The sequence below is a fragment of the Rhinopithecus roxellana genome, chromosome 14, assembly GCF_007565055.1.
Source record: "Rhinopithecus roxellana isolate Shanxi Qingling chromosome 14, ASM756505v1, whole genome shotgun sequence".
Lineage (NCBI taxonomy): Eukaryota > Metazoa > Chordata > Mammalia > Primates > Cercopithecidae > Rhinopithecus > Rhinopithecus roxellana.
Genome location: NC_044562.1, coordinates 14,921,459 through 14,948,719, shown reverse-complemented (window position 1 = coordinate 14,948,719; position 27,261 = coordinate 14,921,459). Strand labels below are relative to the sequence as shown.

The 27,261-nt window shown below is 39.4% G+C and overlaps 1 protein-coding gene across 2 annotated transcripts in view; it reads right to left on the bottom strand.

Annotated features, from left to right (window-relative positions):
• CNTNAP5 (contactin associated protein like 5) overlaps positions 1–27,261 on the bottom strand; it is an 886,717-nt gene that overhangs the window by 664,433 nt on the left and 195,023 nt on the right. For both annotated transcript variants that reach the window (XM_010356733.2, XM_030916676.1), the window contains exon 3: positions 14,879–15,072. In XM_010356733.2, coding sequence (XP_010355035.1) covers positions 14,879–15,072 — 194 coding nt within the window. The remainder of the gene's footprint in view (positions 1–14,878; positions 15,073–27,261) is intronic.

Here is a 27,261-nt window from a genome sequence, read left to right as displayed (position 1 = left end):
TATATTTACACCACACATATATTTATTTAAACAAATTTAAATATATATATATAAAAGTATATATGGTAATACCTTAGCATCTTTTACAGGTTCTTGGAAACTGAGTCTGTAAACAAAACAATGTACAATGAGTCCTCAAATAACTTTGTTTTCTTCAATATCTTTTCATTATAACATTAATGAGAAAAAAAATTGATTTTGTTACCCATGATTTTGCTCAAAGTCACAGTTTCCAGGAACCCACGGGTGACGTTAAGTGAGAACTTACTGTATTTAAATCTACAAATATAAATACATATAATTTAAGTCTATAAGTACATACATATTTGCTGTACTATTATATATGTGTATATGTACACTATAGACGTAGATGTTTAAAGTATCAACTTTAGCTTAAATAATAAGATCGCCTTGTACAAACATCAGTCTTTATTCGCATCTTTACATTTACATTTAAATAAGTCCATGTGTATGGTTTCAATTTCCAAAAACAAATGGGTTTATGAGATATTCTTATGATTTTGGAAACTTTAATACTTCAAATTTCTTTGTAATTATGCAGTTACTTTTGAAGCCTTTTAACAATGTTATAAAAAGAAAGATTTTGCATTGCCTACGTGATAATTTGACTTTCCATTACACAAAATTGACAAAGCTATTCATTGAGTTGTCACTTAATTGTTTCAGAAATTATTCAATAAGTGACAAATGTATTTCAAGAAGAGAACTCAAACACATTACTTGGAATGAGGGGGGAGTGTACGAAGGAATCATTAGTAACAGATTAGCGTCCCCTCCAAAGAAAAAGAAATGAGACTCAAGGGCTTTTTGAGATGCCAGCTCTCTCCAGACACGTCTCAGAAAAAAGATGGCCTGGACTCTGCTGGGCAGGCTGGGCAGTCATCACCCATGAATTAGGGACGTGAACTCACCTATGCACACCTATGCCAGCAGTGCAGCTTTGGTATTTCTGGGTATGAGGGATGCAGGAGCAGCAAGCTTGATGCAAGAGGACTTAGGAACAGGCCTGTAAGCAAAGCTTATCTGGCAAGCACAGGATCTTCTCTTAAATTTTGTGTTTATTAAGGGGTTTAGGATGCCCCTCCTAAGCTGTGGCTTGGTTCTTCTTTTATACACATGCATACATTCTTAAATTCTCATGTATTTAGAGCCCTCACATATAAACACAGTGTCTGAAACACAACATAAGTGTTTGCAAAAATATGCACTAGATAGGGAAGGCCCGGATGATGCCCAGGCATGAAAGTGTCCACTCCTCAGAGGAACGTGGCTTTGGGTCACAGTCATTTGCACCTGCACTGCATTTTCTGTTCTCTCATCTATATGCAGAGTGCTTCATATTCAAGGGAGGTGCCGCACCCAGTTAGCTGAGCTGTTCACACGTAGCGGGCTAGCTTGCTCGTGCTTACCTGCTGCGTCTTCTGTTCATCAGTTCTTTTTATGCTGTTTCGCAGTCCATTCATGGAACTCTAGCTCTCAATTATTGCTTCATAAATACAGACAGGTAAGACAAAAATGTGGCTGAATCATTGCAAAATCAAAATAGTGTCTGGGAGAAAAAAAATCATAGCACTTCTTCTACTGACAAGTCAGAAACTTCATGCTTTCATCTATGTGCCCATCTGTGCATATTCCTCCATGGTGTACCTGTCCATGCATTCTTCTCACCTCTGACAGGAAATTTCCACATTCTACTCTTGAATCCTCCTTAAGTTAGTACCTGCAGAATGTGCCTAACAGATGCTTGATACCCTAAATTACAGTCAGATAAGACAGGATGTTAGGGCTCCATGATTCTTTGGGGAGATTTTTGCAAGTACCTCTTCCTGCTTACAAAAGGGGGAAAAAGCACCCACAGCGTTCAAGTTGAAATAACTCCAACCCAATTTTTATGACTCCCTTCTCTGTACTTCCAGTACTTCTCTGTACTTCCAATACTCCCTTCCTATAAAGGGGAAAAAAAAATCACCCACAACATTCAAGTTGAAATAACTCCAGCCCAGTTTTTATGAGTCCTTGTCTGTACTTTCAACACTTAGGGCAGGGGGTGGGGGAAACACTGCTTCTTTTTCCTATGAGCTCCTGAATCAACTTCCGAAAAATTCTTGAGTCACTAAATTAGAGAATTATTTTCAAGGCAAGTCTAGGGTGTTAGACAAACTTAGGGCCATGATTCAGCTTCTGTCTCTGATTCCAAGAGCAGCCACAGCAGCAGAAGTGGTCTTTGGTTACAAGGCAGTAGGAAACCTGCCTCTCATATGCACAGTTGCAATTGGTCAGAGACGTGTAACACAAGAGCAGCTCCTGCGCACACTTAACGTTGTTTGCACTCTCGACTTTTATTAGCCTCACAGGATCAGTGACTAAAATCAGTTACCTTTATTTGCAATTAACATTAAGGCCCACAAAACTGGAAACTGTACTTCAGAATAGTAGAAACTTATGGTTACTATATTATGCTTTTCTTCTTAATGTCGATTGTTGTCACTGCAATAATAAATTCAATGAAGCCTGCTTTTTTTTCAACTTCAAAAAAAATATTTGAGAGCTTCTTGGCTTTGTTGATGTCCCTGCCAGGCCTGGAATATTTCCATTTGGCTAGAGCCAGGTAGACACCTGGGGCCTTGAAATTTGACCTAGAGTCCTTTTCTTTAGGCATCAGTAACTCCCCCAGGCTCCTCCTCCAGTTCCTCTGTATGCTGCCAGGACTCTGTGCGAATTGTCCTTAATGAGCCTGCTTGGGTAAACTGTCTTCACGTGTAACCACAAGATCTTATTTTTTCCACTGAATATTTAGTTTACTAAGTGAGAGAAAGACTGATTTACTGTTTGCTTTTCCTTTTGTATACAAAGCTCAAAAGAAAGCAAATCCTGAGAGCCAGTGTCCTCTGGGCCTCTCCCCCAGGTGCATCACATACACCTGCCTTTCATGGCAATGACATCCCTTATTGTTGATAATGCTATGTAAAGATCCTTGTGTGGTTCAGTCCATTTAAAGTTTACACACTGTTGCTCCAAGTGAGGTCCTCAACCAGAAGCACCAGCAGCACCTAAGATTTCATTATAAAAGCCAATTCTCAGTCTCATCCTAGGCCTACTGAATACTTTCTCTAGGCAGAGCCGAGCAGGCCTTGCCTTGACAGGTCCTGTGGGACATTTTGATGCATGCTTGTTTTTGAGAGTCTCTCCTTTACAGATCATATGAGGTGACTACCCTCATTACATCCACTTTACAGAGGAAAAACTGAGTGCTTTAGGGTTTTAGTCATTTATCATAGTCACAGAATCCACGTCAGACTTCAAAGCTGAGATAATCTATGTAAGAAAACAACAACAAAGAAACACACACACACACACACACACACACACACACACAAGAATTCATCCATGTTAGCTAAAAATTAAATAAATAAGGATTAGTTTAAAAATCTCTTCCACTCAGTCATTACACCTAGATATCATCATTGACTATATTTACATTTAAAAAATCCCAATACTTTGCTGGATGTTAAAGTTGAGATATTAATTCTTGTCGATGAAAAGAGTCAAACTCTGTAAAGTATTTTAAGAGGTTGATTCTGAGCCAAATATGAGCGATCACGGCCAATGACACAGCCCTCAGGAGGTCCTGAGAACATGTGCCCAAGGTGGCTGGGGTATAGCTTGGCTTTATATATACTAGGAAGGCATGAGACGTCAATCAAATACATTAAAGAAATACATTGGTGTGTTTCATAAAGGAGAGACAACCCAAAGAGGAGGGGGCTTCCAGGTTATAGGTAAATTTAAACACTTTCTGGTTGACAGTTGGTTGAGTTTATCTGAAGTCCTGGGATTAATGGAAAGGAATGTTCGGGTTAAGCTAAAGGATTGCGGGGACCAAGTTGTGCAGAGGAAGTTCTCAGATAGCAGACTTCAGAGAGTGCAGGTTGTAAAATGTTTCTTAGACTTAAAAGGGTGCCTGGCTCTTAGTTGATTATAACCTGGATCTGGGAAGGAAGAAAGAAAAACAAAGCGGAAAGGGGATTCCTATAGAATGTGGATTTTCCCCACAAGAGACTGCAGAGTAATTTCAAGGTATGGCAAGGAAATATATTTTGGGGTAAAACATTTTGATTTTCTTCCTTGTTATGCCAGAGTCAGACTGGAAAGTAGGTCATGATATACGGGGTCAAATAAAACCCATCTGAGGAGAATTGATGGTTTGCAGGGCATGACTCCCCAGACCTCTTTGGTAGGAATTTGGGCAAGATAGAAAATCAGAGCTTAGGTTTTGGAGACAGTCACTTTAGATTAAGAGGAATCAGTGAGGACTAATAGGTTTATACATATTGAAAATACAATTATAAGTTGGGATTGCCGAGAATCATTAAGCACCTTAACAATAAGATTAATTTAATAGCAGCGGATTTAGGAGAATTAATTTTAAGCTGATCATCCTCCTCATTTTGATATCAGCTGTTGGATACTATCCCACTACACATGCAACCAGTTTGTAGGGGACTGAAAACATCTGGTCTCCCCTAGAAAGTGTCCGTATGAATATTAATCCTGAAGACTACACATTGACTCCCTATCTATGTGATGTGTTTAAATGCCACATGTGTAAATGTGTGAGTGCATTTACTCCTTAAAAAGGTTAGACCCCATGTTGGGAAATCCTCTGAAACATTTCAGCAAATTCTAGTGTTAAGAAGAGAAAACAGATGGTCATCAGTGAGGAACCTTCAAGGGCTAAATGTGGAGCCAGAGGGCTGGAGGGAGCCTGCTGAAGCTGGGGTAAAGACCAGCTGTTGCTTTCGCAATGCTGATTGGCCAGTTGTTCCCTGTTTCGTTTTCTGCAGAGCTCTATCCAGTGATAAGATCATCTAAAATCAGCAAAAGAGCATAGGACAGAACCACTGGGACAATTCAAGGGGAATTATGAGCTTTAAGATCCTTTAGCAGCATGATTTATAATCCTTTGGGTATATACCCAGTAGTGGGATGGCTGGGTCATATGGGACATCTAGTTCTAGATCCTTGAGGAATCGCCATACTGTTTTCCATAATGGTTGAACTAGTTTACAATCCCACCAACAGTGTAAAAGTGTTCCTATTTCTCCACATCCTCTCCAGCACCTGTTGTTGCCTGACTTTTTAATGATTGCCATTCTAACTGGTGTGAGATGGTATCTCATTGTGGTTTTGATTTGCATTTCTCTGATGGCGAGTGATGATGAGCATTTTTTCATGTGTCTGTTGGCTGTATGAATGTCTTCTTTGGAGAAATGTCTGTTCATATCCTTTGCCCACTTTTTGATGGGGTTGTTTGTTTTTTTTCTTGTAAATTTGTTTGAGTTCTTTGTAGATTCTGGATATTAGCCCTTTGTCAGATGAGTAGATTGCAAAAATTGTCTCCCATTCTGTAGGTTGCCTGTTCACTCTGATGGTAGTTTCTTTTGCTGTGCAGAAGCTCTTTAGTTTAATGAGATCCCATTTGTCAATTTTGGCTTTTGCTGCCGTTGCTTTTGGTGTTTTAGACACGAAGTCCTTGCCCATGCCTATGTCCTGAATGGTACTACCTAGGTTTTCTTCTAGGCTTTTTATGGTATTAGGTCTAACATTTAAGTCTCTAATCCATCTTGAATTAATTTTCGTATAAGGAGTAAGGAAAGGATCCAGTTTCAGCTTTCTACTTATGGCTAGCCAATTTTCCCAGCACCATTTATTAAATAGGGGGTCCTTTCCCCATTTCTTGTTTCTCTCAGGCTTGTCAAAGATCAGATGGCTGTAGATGTGTGGTATTATTTCTGAGGACTCTGTTCTGTTCCATTGGTCTATATCTCTGTTTTGGTCCCAGTACCATGCTGTTTTGGTTACAGTGGCCTTGTAGTATAGTTTGAAGTCAGGTAGCGTGATGCCTCCAGCTTTGTCCTTTTGACTTAGGATTGTCTTGGCAATGCGGGCTCTTTTTTGGTTCCATATGAACTTTAAAGCCGTTTTTTCCAGTTCTGTGAAGAAACTCACTGGTAGCTTGATGGGGATGGCATTGAATCTATAAATAACCTTGGGCAGTATGGCCATTTTCACGATATTGATTCTTCCTATCCATGAGCATGGTATGTTCTTCCATTTGTTTGTGTCCTCTTTTATTTCACTGAGCAGTGGTTTGTAGTTCTCCTTGAAGAGGTCCTTTACATCCCTTGTAAGTTGGATTCCTAGGTATTTTATTCTCTTTCAAGCAATTGTGAATGGAAGTTCATTCCTGATTTGGCTCTCTGTTTGTCTGTTACTGGTGTATAAGAATGCTTGTGATTTTTGCACAGTGATTTTGTATCCTGAGACTTTGCTGAAGTTGCTTATCAGCTTAAGGAGATTTTGGGCTGAGACAATGGGGCTTTCTAAATATACAATCATGTCATCTGCAAACAGGGACAATTTGACTTCTTCTTTTCCTAACTGGATACCCTTGATTTCTTTCTCTTGCCTGATTGCCCTAGCCAGAACTTCCAACACTATGTTGAATAGGAGTGGTGAGAGAGGGCATCCCTGTCTTGTGCCAGTTTTCAAAGGGAATTTTTCCAGTTTTTGCCCATTCAGTATGATATTGGCTGTGGGTTTGTCATAAATAGCTCTTATTATTTTAAGGTACATTCCATCAATACCAAATTTATTGAGCATTTTTAGCATGAAGGGCTGTTGAATTTTGTCAAAAGCCTTTTCTGCATCTGTTGAGATAATCATGTGGTTCTTGTCTTTGGTTCTGTTTATATGCTGGATTACGTTTATTGATTTGCGAATGTTGAACCAGCCTTGCATCCCAGGGATGAAGCCCACTTGATCATGGTGGATAAGCTTTTTGATATGCTGCTGAATCTGGTTTGCCAGTATTTTATTGAGGATTTCTGCATCGATGTTCATCAGGGATATTGGTCTAAAATTCTCTTTTTTTGTTGTGTCTCTGCCAGGCTTTGGTATCAGGATGATGTTGGCCTCATAAAATGAGTTAGGGAGGATTCCCTCTTTTTCAATTGATTGGAATAGTTTCAGAAGGAATGGTACCAGCTCCTCCTTGTACCTCTGGTAGAATTCAGCTGTGAATCCATCTGGTCCTGGACTTTTTTTGGTTAGTAGGCTATTAATTATTGCCTCAATTTCAGAGCCTGCTATTGGTCTATTCAGGGATTCAACTTCTTCCTGGTTTAGTCTCGGAAGAGTGTAAGTGTCCAGGAAATTATCCATTTCTTCTCGATTTTCTAGTTGATTTGTGTAGAGGTGTTTATAGTATTCTCTGATGGTAGTTTGTATTTCTGTGGGGTCCGTGGTGATATCCCCTTTACACATGCACACGTATGTTTATTGCGGCACTATTCACAATAGCAAAGACTTGGAATCAACCCAAATGTCCATCTGTGACAGACTGGATTAAGAAAATGTGGCACATATACACCATGGAATACTATGCAGCCATAAAAAAGGATGAGTTTGCGTCCTTTGTAGGGACATGGATGCAGCTGGAAACCATCATTCTTAGCAAACTATCACAAGAACAGAAAACCAAACACCGCATGTTCTCACTCATAGGTGGGAACTGAACAATGACATCACTAGGATTCGGGAAGGGGAACATCACACACCGGGGCCTATCATGGGGAGGGGGGAGGGGAAAGGGATTGCACTGGGAGTTATACCTGATATAAATGATGAATTGATGGGTGCTGACGAGTTGATGGGTGCAGCACACCAACATGGCACAAGTATACATATGTAACAAACCTGCACGTTATGCACATGTACCCTAGAACTTAAATTATAATAAAAAAAAAAAAAAAGAAAGATCCTTTAGTTGACTATTCTAAGCCAGCTTCATAGTGAAGCCCAGGCTTTATCTCCATGTATTTCGCATTTCAACCCACAGGGTAAGCCACGCACCAGTGTCTGAGCAAGGAAATGTGGAGGAATGGATGCAATGGGCCTGGAAGATTCTAGATATATCTCTGCCCTGGGTAGGGAGAAAGACCTGCTACAGAGATGTTAAGGGACATTTTCAAGGTCATTCAAGCAACCAGTGGTGCAGCATAATCAGATCGTAATCAAAAGCCTCTGCATTTCCCTCTATACTTCATTTCTGTTAGTCTGTGACATTGTAATAACTTGCTTTTGCATTGGTGGTCTCCATTAAATCAGCAGCCAGATTCTGGGCATGCTAAGTTCTTAATTGAGCTTTTAATAATTGCCAAAACTGAAATTAATATCTATATTAAAAACTTATTAGTATATGTGCATGACAGAACAAAGGAGAGAACTATTTTAAAAATCCTGACAAATATATCTGAGAACATGTTCCTATGTGTAGTCTTTATTATTTAACAAAAAATTAAAACAGAGAAGTGTTAACAAACTTTGTTACAATGGCTAATAAACAATAATGTATTAGCTTAAAAAGATATGAGGGGACTCTTAGTCTACAATATCTATTCAGTCTCTCTCTTCAAATTCATTTTCTATCACTAACCAGGTATATCTTGTATCTAATTTATTAATTCTTTGTGTCCTTAATACATCTTCCTTTAAGATTTTGCTTATAGCATTTCTCCTGCTGTAAATGCACCTCACTTTCACCATTTTCTCTTCTCAATTTTTGAACGTTTATTGAATTTTTGTTAGACATACAGTACTCTGTAGTTGCTGACAAGCCAATATAACTTAAACATGCTGTCTTCTGGTTCAAGTAGTCTAAGCCCCTCACATTCACACATTGCCAGGAACACCCTCTCTGAAAAGCTTCGTGCATGTGAACTGCTGCTTTGGTACCATATACGCATATACTGTGTTGCATGCCATTGATTTGTCTCCCTAATGGTTCTGCACACCCAGAGATGGAAAAAACCATAGCTTAAGCCCCTTTGTAAACCTAGCACCTTGCACAGTGCTTGGTGTATAATGAGAGCTTAAAATATATATGTTGATGGTGATGAGATTCTCACTCTCAAATTATTTTCTGAAATTGGTAGACTTAAAATACTGTATCAAACAGTGATCAATACTCAGGATGTTCTAGGCCAAAATGGTAGAATAAATGTGTATAAATCATGAAGATCAGAGAGCATCTCCTAGAGAATTTGGAAGTCACTCAAGGATGAAATCGGGGGACTGAGGACCAAACTGTATAATCCATTGCTTGAATTGACCTCTGTGTGAGAAAACTGCCAGGTAACAAATGCAAGTCCTTCATGTTAAGGCAGATTCGAGAAAGTTACAGGAAATCACAGACCATCAGAGTGTACAGGCCAAAAGTGTCTATAATAAAGGACTATATGACTGTCTGTTTGGGGAGAGGCAACATAATTTTAGTAAGAGAAAACTGCGAGTTGAATATTAATAAAATACGGAACATTCACAGGAGATGATAGGGTAGAGAAGGGGCTTGGCATCAGCTGTGTGATGAATAGCTGAGGATGTGGGGACAATGAATTACGGCAGAAGAGACTCACTGACAGTGTGGGAATTGTGCTTATGAAGGAAAGGGCTCAACATTGTGGTTATTCATGGATATAACATGGACAGTACATGGTTCTTCTGGCATATCTTTCAAAAGGACTGCTGACAGGACCTGGTCTGAGTGGACTTAATTAAAGAGGTTCCTTTGTTCCAAACAAGTTTACCCACTTTACCAAGCATTGGCTCACACTGCTGCCCAGAGTTGGAATTTTAATATTCATAATTAGGAATCAGGAAGAGGTTTTGGAGCTGCTAAGTTTCTGAACATTGTTGCTGGGTTCGTTCCTGACACACCTTCATGCCTGGTTATTTAGTGAAGCGAAGGACTCTGGCTTGTGCATAAATCATGATGCATCACTAAGTGGCTCTTTGGTGGCCTCATTCATGAGCATTCCATTCAGTGCCAGATCAGAAACTCTCCAAATTGGATTTTTAGGGCATGAAAAATTGCTACTGTACATTGCAAAGGTATCCTTTTAGGATTATTTTTCTGAAGCGAACCTTGTGAAATGTAATAAATCTCTTCAGTACTAGTGGATGGATTGTCCCATGCACAGTATGTGCTATGTATTGTTTGGTAAATCAATTTTAAAGAGCACTACAAACTATATATTATCTAAAATTTTAGGATTCATGGAAGACCCAGTAAAAGTAAGCATTCAAGAGATTCTCTGCTTCATTGGCCAGGTGTGGTGGCTCAAGCCTGTAAACCTGAGGTCGTGGCGGGAGGATCACTTGGTCCTAGGAGTTGGAGACCAGCCTGGGCAACAAAGTGAGAAACCATCTCTAAAAAAGGAGTTTTAAAAATTTCAAAAGAATTAGCCAGATGTGGTGGTGCATGCCTGTAGTCCCAGCTACTTTGAAGGCTGAAGTGGAAGGATCACCTGAGCCCAGCACATCAAAACTACAGTCAGCTATGATAGTGCCACTGCACTCCAGCCTGGGTGACAGAGTAAGACCCTGTCTCCAAATACACACACACACACACACACACACACACACACACACACACACACACACACATATATACACACACATATATATGTATGAATATATACACATATTCTCTATTTTCTTGATACACCACCTTTAAGCCAGTACTTGATGTTTTAGGCATTGACTTTTTCTGAAAACTGAAACAAAACAATTTAGACAGTTTTGCAAAACCTTTTGTTTGACTATTGTTCTTGTCTTAGTTATAAGGCTTAATTTTGGTGAATTCAGAGTCTGTCTTCTAATTTAAAATTAAAATAAATTAAAAATAAAAAGTAAAAAAGCAAAGCTCTCAAGATAATCTCTTTCAACCAGCAGCATAATTTGATGAAAGTATCAATAAATATTAGTTAGTCACAAGGCAAATTTCACAGATTTCTGTGAAGTGTTTGCAAAGCACCCTGAAATTCTAGAGGGTTTTAGAGAGTCCAAGCACTATTTACAACATATATAAATACAAATAGATGTTATTGGTATCTTCACACTTTTATATTTAGCAACATGTGAATTAAACAATAGGTCTTAATATTATTCTTAAAGAGTTGGCTTGACAAAGTTAACATTTGAAGTGAGAAAAATAAATCAATTTTGTGAAACTCAAAAAATACAAATAAAAAATAAATCAGCGTACTAAAAGAGAAACAGAAACTACAGTTTTGCCATCAACTATATTTAGGAATAAATCTTAGTTGTGAAATATTTGCCACCAGTTTCTGGTTGTGTGAGCTTGGATTGAGCTCTGGGAGCTTCAAGCCTCTTGTTCCTGGAGATGTTAACATTGAATCACCAATTTATAAAGTGACAGTTTGATAAACATACAGAATTACATTTGCTTACATATGGTGTGTAATGGGTGTTTAGTAACTGTGAGTTATCCCAGTGTTAAGGAAGAGGACATCTACTTTTCCAGGGTTAAGCCTAGTTACTGTACATGACCCACCATGGTATTCCCGCCTAATGTCACTGTATTTGACTCTTCAGATTGGAAGTTGTAATGTTCCCTCCTCAAATCACTTCTCCTCCCTGTATTTACTTAGTGAAAGGCAGATCCTGAAGCTGCCTCTCTCCCAAGTGCCCTGCAGTCACTGCAAGCATCTCTGGGGAGTTTGTTGCTGGAATTTCCTGCCTCACTGTGCATGGAGGACCCTGCTTTTCCTTCTCTGCCCATCCAGCAACTTTTACCTGCCTTACCATGTCAAGGCTATTTGGGATGCAAAGCAGGGTATGGAGAAAGTCTCCTGCCCTCACCCTTCAATTCAGGGAGTCCTAGTAATTCTGCAGTGCTCTTAATAATCACTCCAAAATAAGTTCCTGCCATGTGTCTAGTGATACTGGGCACAGGGGCTAAATGGATGTGCAAAGAGATCCCTGCCTTTGAGGAGCTTGGAATCATTTAGAAACACAGGTAAACTGACAAGGGCAAGGAAGTGAAAGAGGCCTTGTGCCCACTGCTCATGAGCCCAGAGGAATTGTCATCCCTTGAAATACATCCCAACCCAGGGCTAAGCTGAAAGTAGGTTATCTAGTTCTAAAGAAAATGAAACTCATGATTAAAAAAAAAAAAATTTAGGCACAGTAACTCAAAGCTACAACTCAATCTAAAAACAACCAGTCCTGGTGACAAGTACCAGAGAAAACAAAAAAATCCCACATCGATTTATCCCTCTAAAGTCAACATAAAAACTTTAAAATTGCTCCTCAAAACGGAAGGTGTGCTTATTTCTTATCTCAAATTAAAAGCCAAACAAAACAAAAACCTGTAGTAATTTACGGGGACCTCACAATTGAGAAAAAAATAAAATGGTTCCCAAAAGACATCTTTTTTTCCCTCTTTCAACTTTTATTTTAGGTTCAAGGGGTACATGGGCAGGTTTATTTCATGGGTAAATTGCATGTCCCTGGGGCTTAGTGTACAAATGACTTCAACACCCAGGTTTTGAACGTAGTACCAACTAGATAGATTGTGGACTCTCACCCTCCTCCCCACCTCTCCCTTCAAGTAGGCTGTGGTGTCTATTTTCTCTGCTTTGTTTCCATGTATACGCACTGTTTAGACTATTTTTAAAAATGAAGAAAACTTATGCCCTTTATAAATATTATAACCTAATATTACAAGTGACCCAGAATAAAGATGACATTAATGCTATTCTCAGGATTCAGTCTGCCATAACTAATCTTAATCCTCAATTTATAACTGTTTTCAATTACAAACCCAAGTGATGGGTAGGCAATTAACAAATAACAACGAGTATATAACACAGAAGTTGTTTCATTTTTATCAGTGACATGCGCCCAACGTGGGAATGTGAATGTGAAAACAACACTAATGTAAAGTATAAATTGGCATTGATTTAAGAGGAAAGAATCTGAAAAGGAAAGAATATGCTATTAATTTCCAAATCTTCACATTTTACACACATTTGGATTAAAGCTGGAGGCGTCACGCTACCTGACTTCAAACTATACTACAAGGCTACAGTCACCAAAACAGCATGGTACTGGTACCAAAACAGAGATATAGATCAATGGAACAGAACAGAGTCCTCAGAAATAATACCACACATCTACAGCCATCTGATCTTTGACAAACCTGAGAGAAACAAGAAATGGGGAAAGGATTCCCTATTTAATAAATGGTGCTGGGAAAATTGGCTAGCCATAAGTAGAAAGCTGAAACTGGATCCTTTCCTTACCCCTTATACGAAGATTAATTCAAGATGGATTAGAGACTTAAATGTTAGACCTAATACCATAAAAACCCTAGAAGAAAATCTAGGTAGTACCATTCAGGACATAGGCATGGGCAAGGACTTCATGTCTAAAACACCAAAAGCAACGGCAGCAAAAGCAAACATTGACAAATGGGATCTCATTAAACTAAAGAGCTTTTGCACAGCAAAAGAAACTACCATCAGAGTGAACAGGCAACCTACAGAATGGGAGAAAATTTTTGCAACCTACTCATCTGACAAAGGGCTAATATCCAGAATCTACAAAGAACTCAAACAAATATACGAGAAAAAAAACAAACAACCCCATCAAAAAGTGGGGAAAGGATATGAACAGACATTTCTCAAAAGAAGATATTCATACAGCCAACAGACACATGAAAAAATGCTCATCATCACTCGCCATCAGAGAAATGCAAATCAAAACCACAATGAGATACCATCTCACACCAGTTAGAATGGCAATCATTAAGAAGTCAGGAAACAACAGGTGTTGGAGAGGATGTGGAGAAATAGGAACACTTTTACACTGTTGGTGGGATTGTAAACTAGTTCAACCATTATGGAAAACAGTATGGCAATTCCTCAAGGATCTAGAACTAGATGTACCTTATGACCCAGCCATCCCACTACTGGGTATATACCCAAAGGATTATAAATTATTCTACTACAAAGACACATGTACACGTATGTTTATTGCGGCACTATTCACAATAGCAAAGACTTGGAATCAACCCAAATGTCCATCTGTGACAGACTGGATTAAGAAAATGTGGCACATATACACCATGGAATACTATGCAGCCATAAAAAAAAAAAAAATGGTGACTTATTTTCTCAACGAAAAGTAATATAAGCTTACAACTTATTTTATTCAGTGCCTGAGGTTCTGAAGCTACCTCCAGGTGACTTTTGCTATCTGCTTCACCTCCACCTTTTCCTCCATTAATAATTTGCTGACAGCATTTCACCCACACAGTGAGGTCAAGAATGTGGGGCTGGGATTAGGGAGGAAAGCTCTGTTCTGTAACTTGGAGCAAACTGTCCTTCACTCTGAAGCTGAAGATTGTTTTCAATGACAGAATAATTCTAAATTTTCTATTTGTTTTGTAGTTTTAGTTTTCAATTATTTGTGAATCTACGATAGAGGCTGCTTAGTGGCTTTAAAGTCAGACCAGACTTTAAAGATTCCCGAGTCACGAGTCACACATTGGACAACGTTGATCAAATGACGTAATTGAGCTAGCTGTGTTGTTACAAAATATGTGAAGTGCCTGGCATATAATAAACTAATAAATACGTCAATAAATACTTAGTAAATAAGTATAATCACATTAATAATCATACTTTGTTGGCACATTTATCTGTTTTTAAATTAATTTTTGTAGATGAGGAAAGGGAGGACTCAGTGAATTCCCCAGTTTACTACAAAAAGGGGAACATACTAAACTATCTTGCAACAGACCTCCCAATTTTCCTAGGAACTGGAGCCATGCTGGGCATGGGCCTTACACATTGTCTAATTATTTCTAATGGGCACCCAACAGTTATTAAACTACCAACAATCTGGATATTGGAAAATGATGGAAATATACTGTGGTTACCATGAGCACATCTCAGTTTTATTCATTGGAAGGAAAAAGATGTCCTACCCAGATGCTGTCTTCTTGTTTGTACTGTTTCCAGTTGCGCCCTGTGTCACTGAACATCAGGCTGTAACTCGTCACCCAGTCAGAGCTTCCGTATCTTCCCTGCGTGGCCACTGCTGTAATCTCTACTCTGTTTCCCAGGTCCATCTGGAGCCACTGTTGAGCATTGGAATCTGCTGGGGACCAACCGCCAGTTCCTGGAACAGGATCAGAGAGAGAGAGAGAGAGAGTTGTAGTAATGTGTCACATAGCGACAATTTTCAACTATCAAAGGGAAATGAAACAGTGTTCAACTAACACGACTCTACCCCCAAATGGGCCCTACTCTTCCCTGCATCTGTACTTAACCCCCTGGTACTTTCCATTCTCCACCTCCATCAAAATCTCTCTCATTTCAAAAACTGTATCTTCCATGCTTCCATCCCTATTCCCTTAGTCATTATGACTTCTATCTTACAAACTCATAGTGACATTTGTTTTATTTATTTCTCTTCTTACAACTTCAGCCTTTGATTGCAGATATATATGAACTAGGCTTCCATGCTCTCTCTCTCTCTAGTATATCGTTCCTTCTTCTCTTCCTTCTCTTCCTTCTTTTAGTGTTCTTTCATTGCCTTCTCTCTCCTCTGTCTCTGAATATTTTCTATGAGCTTATCATGGGCAAGACATTGTGCTGCGGATACAAAGATGAAAGGACACCAGCTATGCCTTTGTATCATTCATTTATTCAGGCAGATGTTTGTTGAGCACCAGGAGTATGCTGGGTGCCGAATAAAGAGAGAGATGCTGACAAAAACATATAAAGTGATGTGAAAGAAACTATCACAAGAGATAAACAGCAGGTACATAGAGCACAGAATGCCTCAGGAGCTGATCAGAGAGGCCTTCTAGAGACCGCCACAGTAGAGGTGAAGCATGAGGGAAGTGCAGCCAAATCCCAGGAAAAAAAAGGGTGGCAAGTTCGATGGAGATTAGCCAGGGAAAAGGGAACAACATACACCAAATCTCAGAGGCATGACAGTGTCTAACATTCTTGAATCCTCGTGTGATTCAGTATACTTAACCTGCAGGGACATTCTGACACACATACAAAAACTGTTTTGGCCCGAGAATTTTGCATTTCTCACACCTGAGGTTTGCAGAAGATCAATATTAGTTCTCCCTTAGTTGGAAGACTTGTAGCCTAAATTTTCTCTTTTTATTTCACATAGGAATAAAAAAGACAATATTCATTTATACTAATCCCAAGTTTCACAAATCTTCTGAAGCCCATGTGGGAGCTACTGCAGACTGTATTATGCCATGGGTAGGGATAGCAGAGAAGCAACTCAGGACATCAAGTAGGGAGAGGTAATTAAAGTTTTCGTTTAGAGGAGTTAATCAATAACCTTTTTCTTTCAATCTATGTCATTGAAAATCATTTCTAGAGATGTTTCAGTCTACTTTCTCGCCACCTTGGAAGGAGTCATTTGGACATCTCCTTGGTAACTGAGAGCTTTCCAGAGCCCCAGCTCCTCCTGCAGAGTCTCTCATAGTACAGGGCTGCAATAGAGACAAAGTGATAGAGGGCATAAAGTCAATCCTATTCTGTCTTTAAGGATGGAAAAATAGAGCACTTAAAGGTACATCTTACAAATTGTGGTTAATTTTCTTCAGTAAGCAGCTAGCCCTTAGCAGATTTTGTTTGAGAAAAGTTTTGGTTTTTTTCTTTTCTTTTTCTCACCATTCCTGAGAAGATTCAAACTGCAGGAAAGAAGGGGAAGGGAATGTGCGCAGCATCTATTGTGGAATGTGTTTTATTAAGTGTTTTTTATGAATACAGTGGCAGATATGGCAGATAGTTACTAATATCCATTCTGTCTTCCTTCTGTGGTAATAAAATTGTAGTGAGTGCATGGCTTAATGGCAGTTTTCAGCTTTCTGTACTTTTATGGTTATGGCCATGTGGTCAAGTTCTCTCCAATAAGAATGTGAATGGAAATAATTTGTGCCACTTCCAGGCTAGCGTGCTCCTTCTCCACTTGCTTTCCTCTTCCACCACTGATGGATGCAGCCGACAACAAGATCTAGATGATGGTAGAATCACAGTATGGAAAGATCCTGGATCCCTGCATCATCACATGGAGGAAAGCACTTGCCTACTCGAACACATTCACCTAGTAGATGAATGAGAGCTAAACACCTATTGTGTTTAAGTCAATGTGCATTGGACTCTATTTGACACTGTAGTTTTGCCTACTTGAATAAATATACAATATCCTTTTAAGTAAATAGCATTATCTCCATCATAAAGTCGAGAAAACTGAAATCCAGCAAGTTTAGAAAATTTGGCACCCAGGATTAAAACATAGGATAAATCCAGCTATTTGCAATTATCCTTCAACAGAAAAAAAAATAAAAAATAAAAAAACAGTTTATAAAACTCCAGAAAATTAGTAAGGAGGAAAATCACTGGAAGTGGGTATTTGAGCAGAGATTCTGAGATGCCAGATCCAGGAGTATATTTTTATCATTCAACTCTGTCTTCCTCAATATATTCACAATTCCCATTCCCCTCTGCCTTTCTCTAGCTTTTCAAAATTGACAGAGAGGCTTATAGAGAGTGAGGTTTTACATTTCAAAAAATCCAAAATTATTCTGAAAATATTCTTTATTTCTATTCCATGTCTTCTGCTGCCCAGTTCATGAGGCTGCATTCTTTCTCAGTAAAAAAAAAAAAAAAAAAAAAAAAAGAAAATGTTGTTGAAATGGTCTTCTCTCAGCAATATTAAAACATGATAGAAAATAAATTTATATGGTGATTTTACCTGTAGTGAATGTATGAGTGATTTTGTACTTTTCTGATTTTTGCATATAACATAGCTTCCATTATCAACATGTTATTCTTTTATAAGCTGAGAATTTTATTACTCATATGTGATTTATTGCATAAAGAATATGTATATCAATTTGGGAGCTGATGGTTTCATATAGGACTTCTGATGTTTCTGTGACCACCATTATTTTTAAAATGAAAATTCTTAAGCCTTAACTATTTCTCTTTTACCCTCAATAGTTCACAACTAGACTTCCTCATCATGCTTTAAAGCTTTTCCTTCATCTACTCTAATTAGCATATGATAAGAACTTATGTGAAGAATGGAGACAAGGAACTAGAATGACACGAAATTTTGCCTTGCAAAGAATAAAATAACAAAGGACTGATCAAAACTAAACCAAACCAAGACAAACCACAACAAAAAATAGAGAATGATTTAACCTTAAAGTTTCTGCAAATTTGTCTAAAGAAAATCACATCTCTCTTTTTCCCACAGTAAAAAAAAAAAAACTTAACTTATTAATCTTCCCCAAATTAACCAAAATGGAATAGTTGTTGTTAGCATTCATCAACACATCATGTTAAAAATTTTCTGAGCCCAAGAGCTTCAGCCAAAGCTCTTCAAATGGAGAGATGCTATCTGGGTGATAATTGCCGAGGACTCTTTCCTGCTGTCGAAGAGGCTCCCCGCATTACAGCTAATAGGGAAGACACCCAGGGTTGCCATGGTTGCTATGGCAAACGTTTTGTTCTTTCCACCAAACAATAAATGTGTTTTCACAAATGATGAGAGTAGCCTGAAGAAACTATTTGTAGTCGGTATAAAAACGCACTGCAGGCCAGGCGCGGTGGCTCAAGCCTGTAATCCCAACACTTTGGGAGGCCGAGACGGGTGGATCACGAGGTCAGGAGATTGAGACCATCCTGGCTAACACGGTGAAACCCCGTCTCTACTAAAAAAATACAAAAAACTAGCCAGGCGACATGGCCGGCGCCTGTAGTCCCAGCTACTCCGGAGGCTGAGGCAGGAGAATGGCGTGAACCTGGGAGGCGGAGCTTGTGGTGAGCTGAGATCCGGCCACTGCACTCCAGCCTGGGCCACAGAGTGAGACTCCGTCTCAAAAAAAAAAAAAAAAAAAACAACAACAACAAAAAAAACGCACTGCATCCACACTAGCTCCTTGTTTCTGAATTATTCCTTAAATTGGGGGTATAACGTACACACAGATAAATGCATTTGGCAAGTTGAAGGCGTCAACTAAGGCAATGCTGTCTGTAATTTTGGCTGATGTATCAATGGCTATTAAACACAAAAATTCCTATAAACTCTGCAGTTTAAATTTAAAGGATATTTAACAGAAGTTTACATTTAAAGGGAAAACTTGCATTTAAAGAAAAAATAATCTCACCTTAGAGAAAAACTGGAATTGTTCAAATATTTGACAAGCAAAAAATCCAAAATGATTTAGAGGCTATGTCTTAGATATTTCTAGCATACTCCAAACCTCATACTCTGCAAACTGTATTATCTGACTTTGGAGGAAAAGATGGAATAAAGAGATGCTGGACCAAAAGTTAGGCGATTTGATTCAAGACCCAGCTCTTTTCCTGATGTTACACTACATGAGAAATTCTCAAATGAGTTCCATCATGCAAACAGGATAGTTGACAGCATTTCCAAGATCATAAACTAGGAAGTAGTAATGCAGGAGCTCCAGATTCAGGAAACCTGGATCCAGCACCCAGGTCTTCCCTGGGCTCTAAGTGGCCTCTCAAGTGCACCAACACATCCCTCAGGTCCTTCGTCCTCCTGCTTCCTCATAAGAGCAATTCTCACTAGAAACATAATTCACCTTGACATTGTTTCCAGTATCTCAGTTGATTCTCATAGAAATCAGCAGTGGCATTTTTTAAATTTTTTCAAAGCAGTCTCAATGGGCCAAGCAGCTAACCCAGGTGTATGGCTAAAGACTGCACTCCAACACAGTCCTTCTAATTTCAAGTCCCTGCCTGAGGTTTCAATAGGAACCAACATCTTAAGAAAGCAAGAATAGACTTGTATGGAGAATTCTAAGCAAAGATTTTTGGGTTTTTTTTTTGTTTTGCTTTGTTTTGTTTTTTGAGACAGAGTCTCACTCTTTCGCCCAGGCTGGAGTGCAATGATGTGATCTCGGCTCACTTCAACCTCTGCCTCATGGGTTGATGCGATTCTCCCACCTCCGCCTCCTGAGTCGCTGGGATTACAGGCGTGCATCACCACACCCAGCTAATTTTTGTATTTTTAGTAGAGATGGGTTTTCACCATGTTGGCCAGACTGCTCTCGAACTCCTGATCTCAGGTGATCTGCCCGTCTCAGCCTCCCTAAGTGCTGGGATTACAGGTATGAGCCACCATGCCCAGTTGCAAAGTTTTAAGTAAGAAAAACAAAACAAAATGAAACCAGATCTCCTGCCTCCTCCAGTCACTCCATGCTCACTTCTTTATACTAAGACACTTACTGCTAATCCTGCATTCCAAACTGCACACACTGGGATAGGCTGTAAGCATGAAGCAGAATAACCAGTAGAAAATGCAGAAATTCCTCAGTTTCTACACTCATTTCCACTTTTAACTCAAAAAGGGGAATGAGAATTGACTGATGTCACACATTGGAAATGGGCACAAAACGGATTATATACAGGTCTCTGCAAAGTGATATTTCATAACTGTCTTTCAAAAAAAGAGAGTACATTTAGTCCAAGACTAACTGGAGTTAAAAGTGTCATACACACACACAGCAACATAGCATTTTCACACCTAACCTGTTTTTTTTTGTTGTTGTTGTTTTCTTTCTTTCTTTTGACGGAGTCTTGCTCCTGTCACCCAGGCTGGAGTGCAATGCTGTGATTTCGGCTCACTGCAACCTCTGCTCCCTGGGTTCAAGCCATTCTCCTGCCTCAGCCTCCTGAGTAGCTGGGATTACAGGTGCCCACCACCACACCCAGCTAATTTTTGTATTTTGAATAGAGACAGAGTTTCACCATGTTGGCCAGGCTGGTCTCGAACTCATGATCTCCAGGTGATTCACCCACCTCGACCTCCCAAAGTGTTAGGATTATAGGCATAAGCCACCACCCCTGGCCACACCTAATCTGTTTTAAAAATACAGCCTGGCCATTTTTTTTTAAAGCCTATAATAAACCCTATAGGAAACACGTTTCCCAGGCAGGTACTTCTCCTGCCTTCCAGAAGGCCCTATGAAACTACAAGCACATTCTCACAAATTACTGTGAGGCTAGTTTGAATTACTAGCCATATCTTTAATTATTAAACAATCGGTGCCTCTGTAAGTAAAAATTCTAGATGTTTTAGGAACAGAGCTACCTGGTAATGTATAGGGAGACCCCCTGAAACTATTGCTACGGAATAAAGGATGAAATGCTCCTGATTATTGTAAATACAAAATTGCATGCATGATTGTGTAAAGACAATGCCAGGATGGACTGCCAGAATGAGCCAATAGCGCGTGATGTGCTTCCCCCTGCAGAGAGCCTATGAATGGATGTGCAGTCAGGGAGGTTTCACATCACCAAGATTCCTACCCCAGAAAAGCAGATGTTCATAGCTCTGGGAATGGAATGCGACCCTTGTGGAGAGCCTATAAACAGATGCATGGGGGGCGCCTCTCCATATGGATAAGATAGGGCTATAAACGCCCTCATCTTGCCGCAGCTCTTCTAGGCCTCTTTAGGGTTAAGGCATACTCCTGTCTAAGAATTTCTGGTCTAACCAGTTGTCTAGCTTCACATCCTGTTTCTATGGATTGTTTGTAACCAGCTTTTGCTGCAACTGTTACTGCTGATTAATATCTTGCTAATCATAGGTTATGGATAGACTGTGTTTCTGTTTTAAGGCTCTGTTAGAAATTACCGATGCACACACTGTATTGCAAATTCTTATCTCTGTATACCGTACTTCTGCATACAGACATTATGTTAAAGAATTTCTTAATCCCCATGTGACCATCTCACCTCATAATCAAATGACCCTAAATCCCTCACTAACCTATCCCCACCCTCACTAAACTTAATAATAAATGCTGGTATATCCAGTTCATTGTTGGCACCGTGGGACCAGAAGGTGGTGACCCCTCTGGACCCAGATTTCACAATCTTGTGTGTGTCTATTATTTCTTGACCTGCCAATCTGCCTGGGAACAAAGACAGAGCCCCATTGCATTGCATGCTGCTGGCCAGATCCTGCAATAGTAATGGTAATGAATAACAGAAAGATGCTGTCCCATAAATATTGAACATTATGCAGTATGTGTAAGAGTAATAACAACATTCATTCATAGACACGCTTGTAGCACTCAGAAGGGCTTCCTGCTCCTCCCCGTGGAACAGGATCACCCATGTGTAATAGGACCTGTGGCTGGGCAAGAACCTTTGAGGCAGAAAGCTGTTGGCAAGAACCCTGGGCATAACCTTTCTGCTCCTGGGCAGGTGCAGGAGGGCTAAGGTATTGCAGCCTGGTCCAGGCCATGCCTCCTGCACTTCCATTTCCACATTAATTTAGGGACTTAAGGAGTTAACCAGGGGAAAATAAAGTGGGAACTTGGCCAGGCACAGTGGCTCATGCCTGTAATCCTAGCACTTTGGGAGGCCAAGGCGGGTGGATCATCTGACGGTCAGGAATTCAAGACCAGTGTGGCCAACATGGTGAAACCCCATCTCTACTCAAAATACAAAAATTAACAGGGCATGGTGGTGCGTGCCTGTAATCCCCACTACTCGGGAGGCTGAGGCAGGAGAATTGCTTGAACCCAGGAAGCAGAGGTTCCAGTGAGCCAAGATCATGACACTGCAATCCAGCCTGGGCAACAGAGTGGGACACCATCACTAAATAAATATATAAATAAATAAATAAATAAATAAATAAATAAATAAATAAATAAAGTGGGAACTTGCCAACATACCATGTGGGTTGCAAAAATGATAAAAACCTGTAAGAAAATCTGGAATGACCCTGATTGAGACCAGTCTACAGAAGGGAGATTCATGTAAGGGAGGAAGTGAGTTTGGACAATAATCAGACCTGGTTATCATAGACTGATTAAAGAGTCTGCCTAAAGAGTCTGCCTAAGGAGTAACGTCCAGGGAGAGTGGTTCTGTATATGACTTAGTTTGGATTTCCTGGAAGTCAGTTATGAAACAAGGACTTGAATGCAAGTAGTTCATTTGGGAAGTGATCCCAGGAAGATGAGACAGCGGAAAGGAAAGCCCATTGGTGGGACAGCATCAGGCCATCATCCCTGTGAGTGAACTTCATCCCACTGGGATAGGAGGCACCTTAGGGTTATCTCATTCGAGTGGGAGAGACCTGGGGTTTTTAATACACCAACTTGGTTAGGTATTAATTGAGAGCTTCTGGAGAACAGGGTGGCATCTAAAGCACTGAGAGAAACACCGAGAGGAGAAGTTCAGCTATTAGGGTTGAAAGTGTTCCTGTTGAGGATGTTCTCAGGTCTCTATCCAGATCCTCTCTAGCAGGTGAATTCATCCTCCAGCTGTGGGTGCTAGATGACAGCTAGAACTATCCCCTTTTCCAGAGATTTGTCCTTGGCCAAAGAGAAGCCTTCTTGCCTGGGAGCTGTCACTTCCCCTGTCCCCAACTCAGCGAGTGTCGACTGATACAAAGTTCAAAAGGCTGGTTGGTCCCAGTGTCTCAATGACAGACTTTATAGTGTAGTCTGATGTGGCATCTGAAGGAACCTTGTCTCAGTGGAGACTATACCCTTGCTAGCTTTCCCCTCTACCTTATCCTGCTTCCCTCATGCCCTATCTCCAGAGAGTACCGCCTCAATAATTACTTCCCCAAGAAGCCCTGTCTCTGCTCAGCTTCCAGGATGCTGGCTTTTGGCTGAAATGGTGAAGTCTGAAAGATATGAGCACCAACAGCCTCTGAGACAGTGTGTGCACCTGGCTTCACACTGGTGTGTCTGTCAGTGTCTATGGTGAGAAAGCTGTGTTATTATTTTGTAAGATGCTCAGTACTCAGACAGTTTTGCTGATGTCCTCCAATAAATATCTTCCCTTTGGAAAAATGGAGCAATCAAGGCCCTGATGGAGCAGGAAAGGAGGTCTGCTGCCTGTTTCATAGTTCAGAAGTTATAAAAGAAGTGAGAGGATTTGGCAGAAGTTCAGTCCCAAGATGGATATTCCATATTCATGACCCCTACAGACCAAGGGCTGATTCATGTGTGGATAAAAACACGCAGGCGTTTTAAAAAACTTGGATGGGAGGGTCATGTATATAAAACTTTAAGACTTTAAAACTAATTGTTCAATATGGTAGTGAATATTTAAATTTAAATTTCACTTAAATTAAAAATTGAATTTCTTAGTCACAGTAGCCGCATTTAAATGCTCAATAGCCAAGTGTTGCTAGTGGATACCTTGCACAGCACAGCTATACATATTTCCATCCTTGCAGAATTTTCTATTGGCCAGTGCTGCTGTAAAATTTCTCTTATAAAATAAGTAGAAGCTCAGTTCCATTTTAACTTGGCAAATCAATACACTCCAACTCTGCCCATCTGCTGCTCAGGCCTAAGAGATTGTTAGTGGATTCTAGTGGATTATGTATACCTGATTATATATATATATATATATATATATATATATATATATATGTACATGTATATATATATATATAAAATTATTGAGTTCTTGCCATGAGTAAAGCAGTGTAGAAGATTCAGCAGTAGGGTAAAACACTGTATGAGATTCAGCAGCAAGGTAAAATACTGTTCCTATTTTTAGGCATATAGAGAAAAATTACTCTCCCAAGATTATCAAAGGGAAAAGAGAGACCTGGAATTGGAAGTGATTTGAAACTGCAGATGACATTACCACTTATATTTTTTTTTCTCGTGAGCAATATACTTTATGCACAGTTGAGCATACCACATTTAACTTAGATTCTTGGTGTAATTTTCTTTTAAAAGACAGTGTCTGGTCAAATTCTGGTGTTTCTGACTTTAAAAGGTCACTTTCTACCTTGTGACTTTGGACAGGTAATTTCCCTACTTCTATAAAAATAGTATGGTTAGTGTCTAACATACCAATGATAACATTATATATATATATGTGTATATATATATATATACACACACATATATAAATATATATAAACTCACAGGCATCACAACTATGGACACAAAATGATTAAATATGAGTGTATCGAATTGCATTACTCTGAATGAGAGAGAAAGGAGAGAAAGAGGAGAGAGAGAAGGAGAGAAAGAGAGAGAGAAAGGGATAGAATGAATATTTATAGACATGGTTGATTATTTTCTTACTTCATATCAGATGATTAATCTAAATTCAGCGATGGTAATTCCATCCTCCTTGACTGTGATTGTTTCAGGACTGGATGGATGACCAAATTATGGAAGCTGGTGAAATAGGAAAGGGTGATCCCGGGTCTTGGGTCCTTGAAGAGTTTCAGTGTTCTAAGAAGTGGTTCCCAAACTTTTGTGAGCATCAGAATCATTTAAGGAACTTGGGAAAACATAGGTTTCTACTGCCAGAATTCCTAATTTAGTAGGTTGGTGTGAGTCTAGATAATCTACATTTTTATCAAGTTCCTAGGAGATGTTCATTATGCTGCTATTTCAGGGCTCACACTCTGCTAGCTTAAAAAAAACAAGCCACAGGAGGTCGTGGTCTCACTGATTCCCAGAATGTTGTAAATCTGGCTGAGATGTTGGGCAGGCTTATCAGTTCCAGGACAATGCTGCCACTGAGGGTGGTATTGTTGAATTAAATCTGCCAGCCCTGGAGCCTGCCCTTTTTGAGAATTTCCTTTTGTTTTTAATAATTAATTTCTACCTTTAATCCTTTTGTAATGAAAAAAAAAAAAATCCCACAGATACAAAAAGTCTCGCAAAATGAATGTTTAGCTTAATAAAGTATTATAGGGTAAAGACTCTTATAACCACCCTGTTCTGGAAATAGAAACATGAATGCTTTTCAATCTTTATCTGAATAATTTAATATTTTTCAACCAGTGTGAGCTGGATTCTGTTATTTACACACAGAAGCACACTAATAAAGATACCCCAGAACGCTTTCTGATTGCTGTGGATATTTTTGTAGAAAAGATTCATTAGAAGTCAGTCCTCAGCAAAACAAATGATAAAAGTTCTTTGATAAAATCTGGATTTTTAATGCAACATGTTCATTGGCTAGAAAATTAAAGTCCAGACATGATCAACCAATTGCATAGATGAATATAACTGGAATAAGCAAGGAGTGAGATACTCAAAAGGAGAAATGAGGAGGGCATCACCATAAAAGAAAAAGTCTTCAAATTGAAAATCTGGAGAAAGATGAACTAAAGATTAACTTCCATTTTCTGGTTCTTTGGCATTTGTTATATGTTACCATTTTCACTGCTCATGGTGAATCCTGTAAATCTTAACTCATCTTTTTAAGGACATGTCCACGATGTTTAACTGAAAGACTTCTTCCAGAGAAGAAGACTCCAGTATCCAACAACATATCCAGTAGACTCCTTCTAACTATTCCTGGTTAGACAAAGAACCACACAGTGTTCTAGTTGAACATATCTTATTTCCTCCTAAGTGTGACACACGTTGAAAACATTGTAAACTGGCATTGTAAATTGCTGTTGTAAACTGCCAATCACTAGACAAATGTAAGTCACTAATAATCATGCTTTAATTCTATTCTTACAGTTTTGTCACAAGGCTTTAAGTTAAATTCAAAGAACTAATGAATTAAAGAAGCTCTTGTCTCTTTGCAAAGTGTTACAAACATGAAAGTGGTGGCTCTGCATTTCATGGAGTGCTACTTAGAGGTCATCTCAACCTGGCCCTTCAAAGGAAGTGACTTACAATCAAGAAAAAAAAAAGTAAAGAATGAAGTACATGGATTTCGCTTCTTTCTTGGAACTTTTTTTTTTTTTTTTTTTTTTTGTGCCAAATGGTGATGTTTAAATCTGTGAATTATTAGACAGAAAAAAATTTTCTACAATCCCCTTCCTTCTCCTCCTATGTGGTTTTGCAATTAGCCAGCCTGAATAGAGGGCTATCACATTGGATTTGTCTCCATCTGAGACAGGGTCCCAAGGTTCCTGTTAAATAGCAGAAGGTTTCTGTCCTGTATCTTTCGATGATCTATAGCTGTCCTAGTAAAAGAGGCCTAGGGCATTGTTGAAATATCCAGGTCAAGGTTAGTTTTTCCCTCAGGCATATTAGGCCACATTGAGATTTTAGGGGCACTCAAAAGGCAAGATATATAGACTTCTCTTTCTTCCTTGATGTCTGAAAATCTTTTCTTTTGGTTAAAATACTGAGAACCCTAGGGGAGAACCAAACTTACCTGAGAGCTAATTATGTCAAGAGCACCTTTATTCAGGCTAAGATCTCACATCAAGATCAATAAAAAAAATTGATTAGGCCGGGCGCGGTGGCTCAAGCCTGTAATCCCAGCACTTTGGGAGGCCGAGACGGGCAGATCACGAGGTCAGAAGATCGAGACCATCCTGGCTAACACGGTG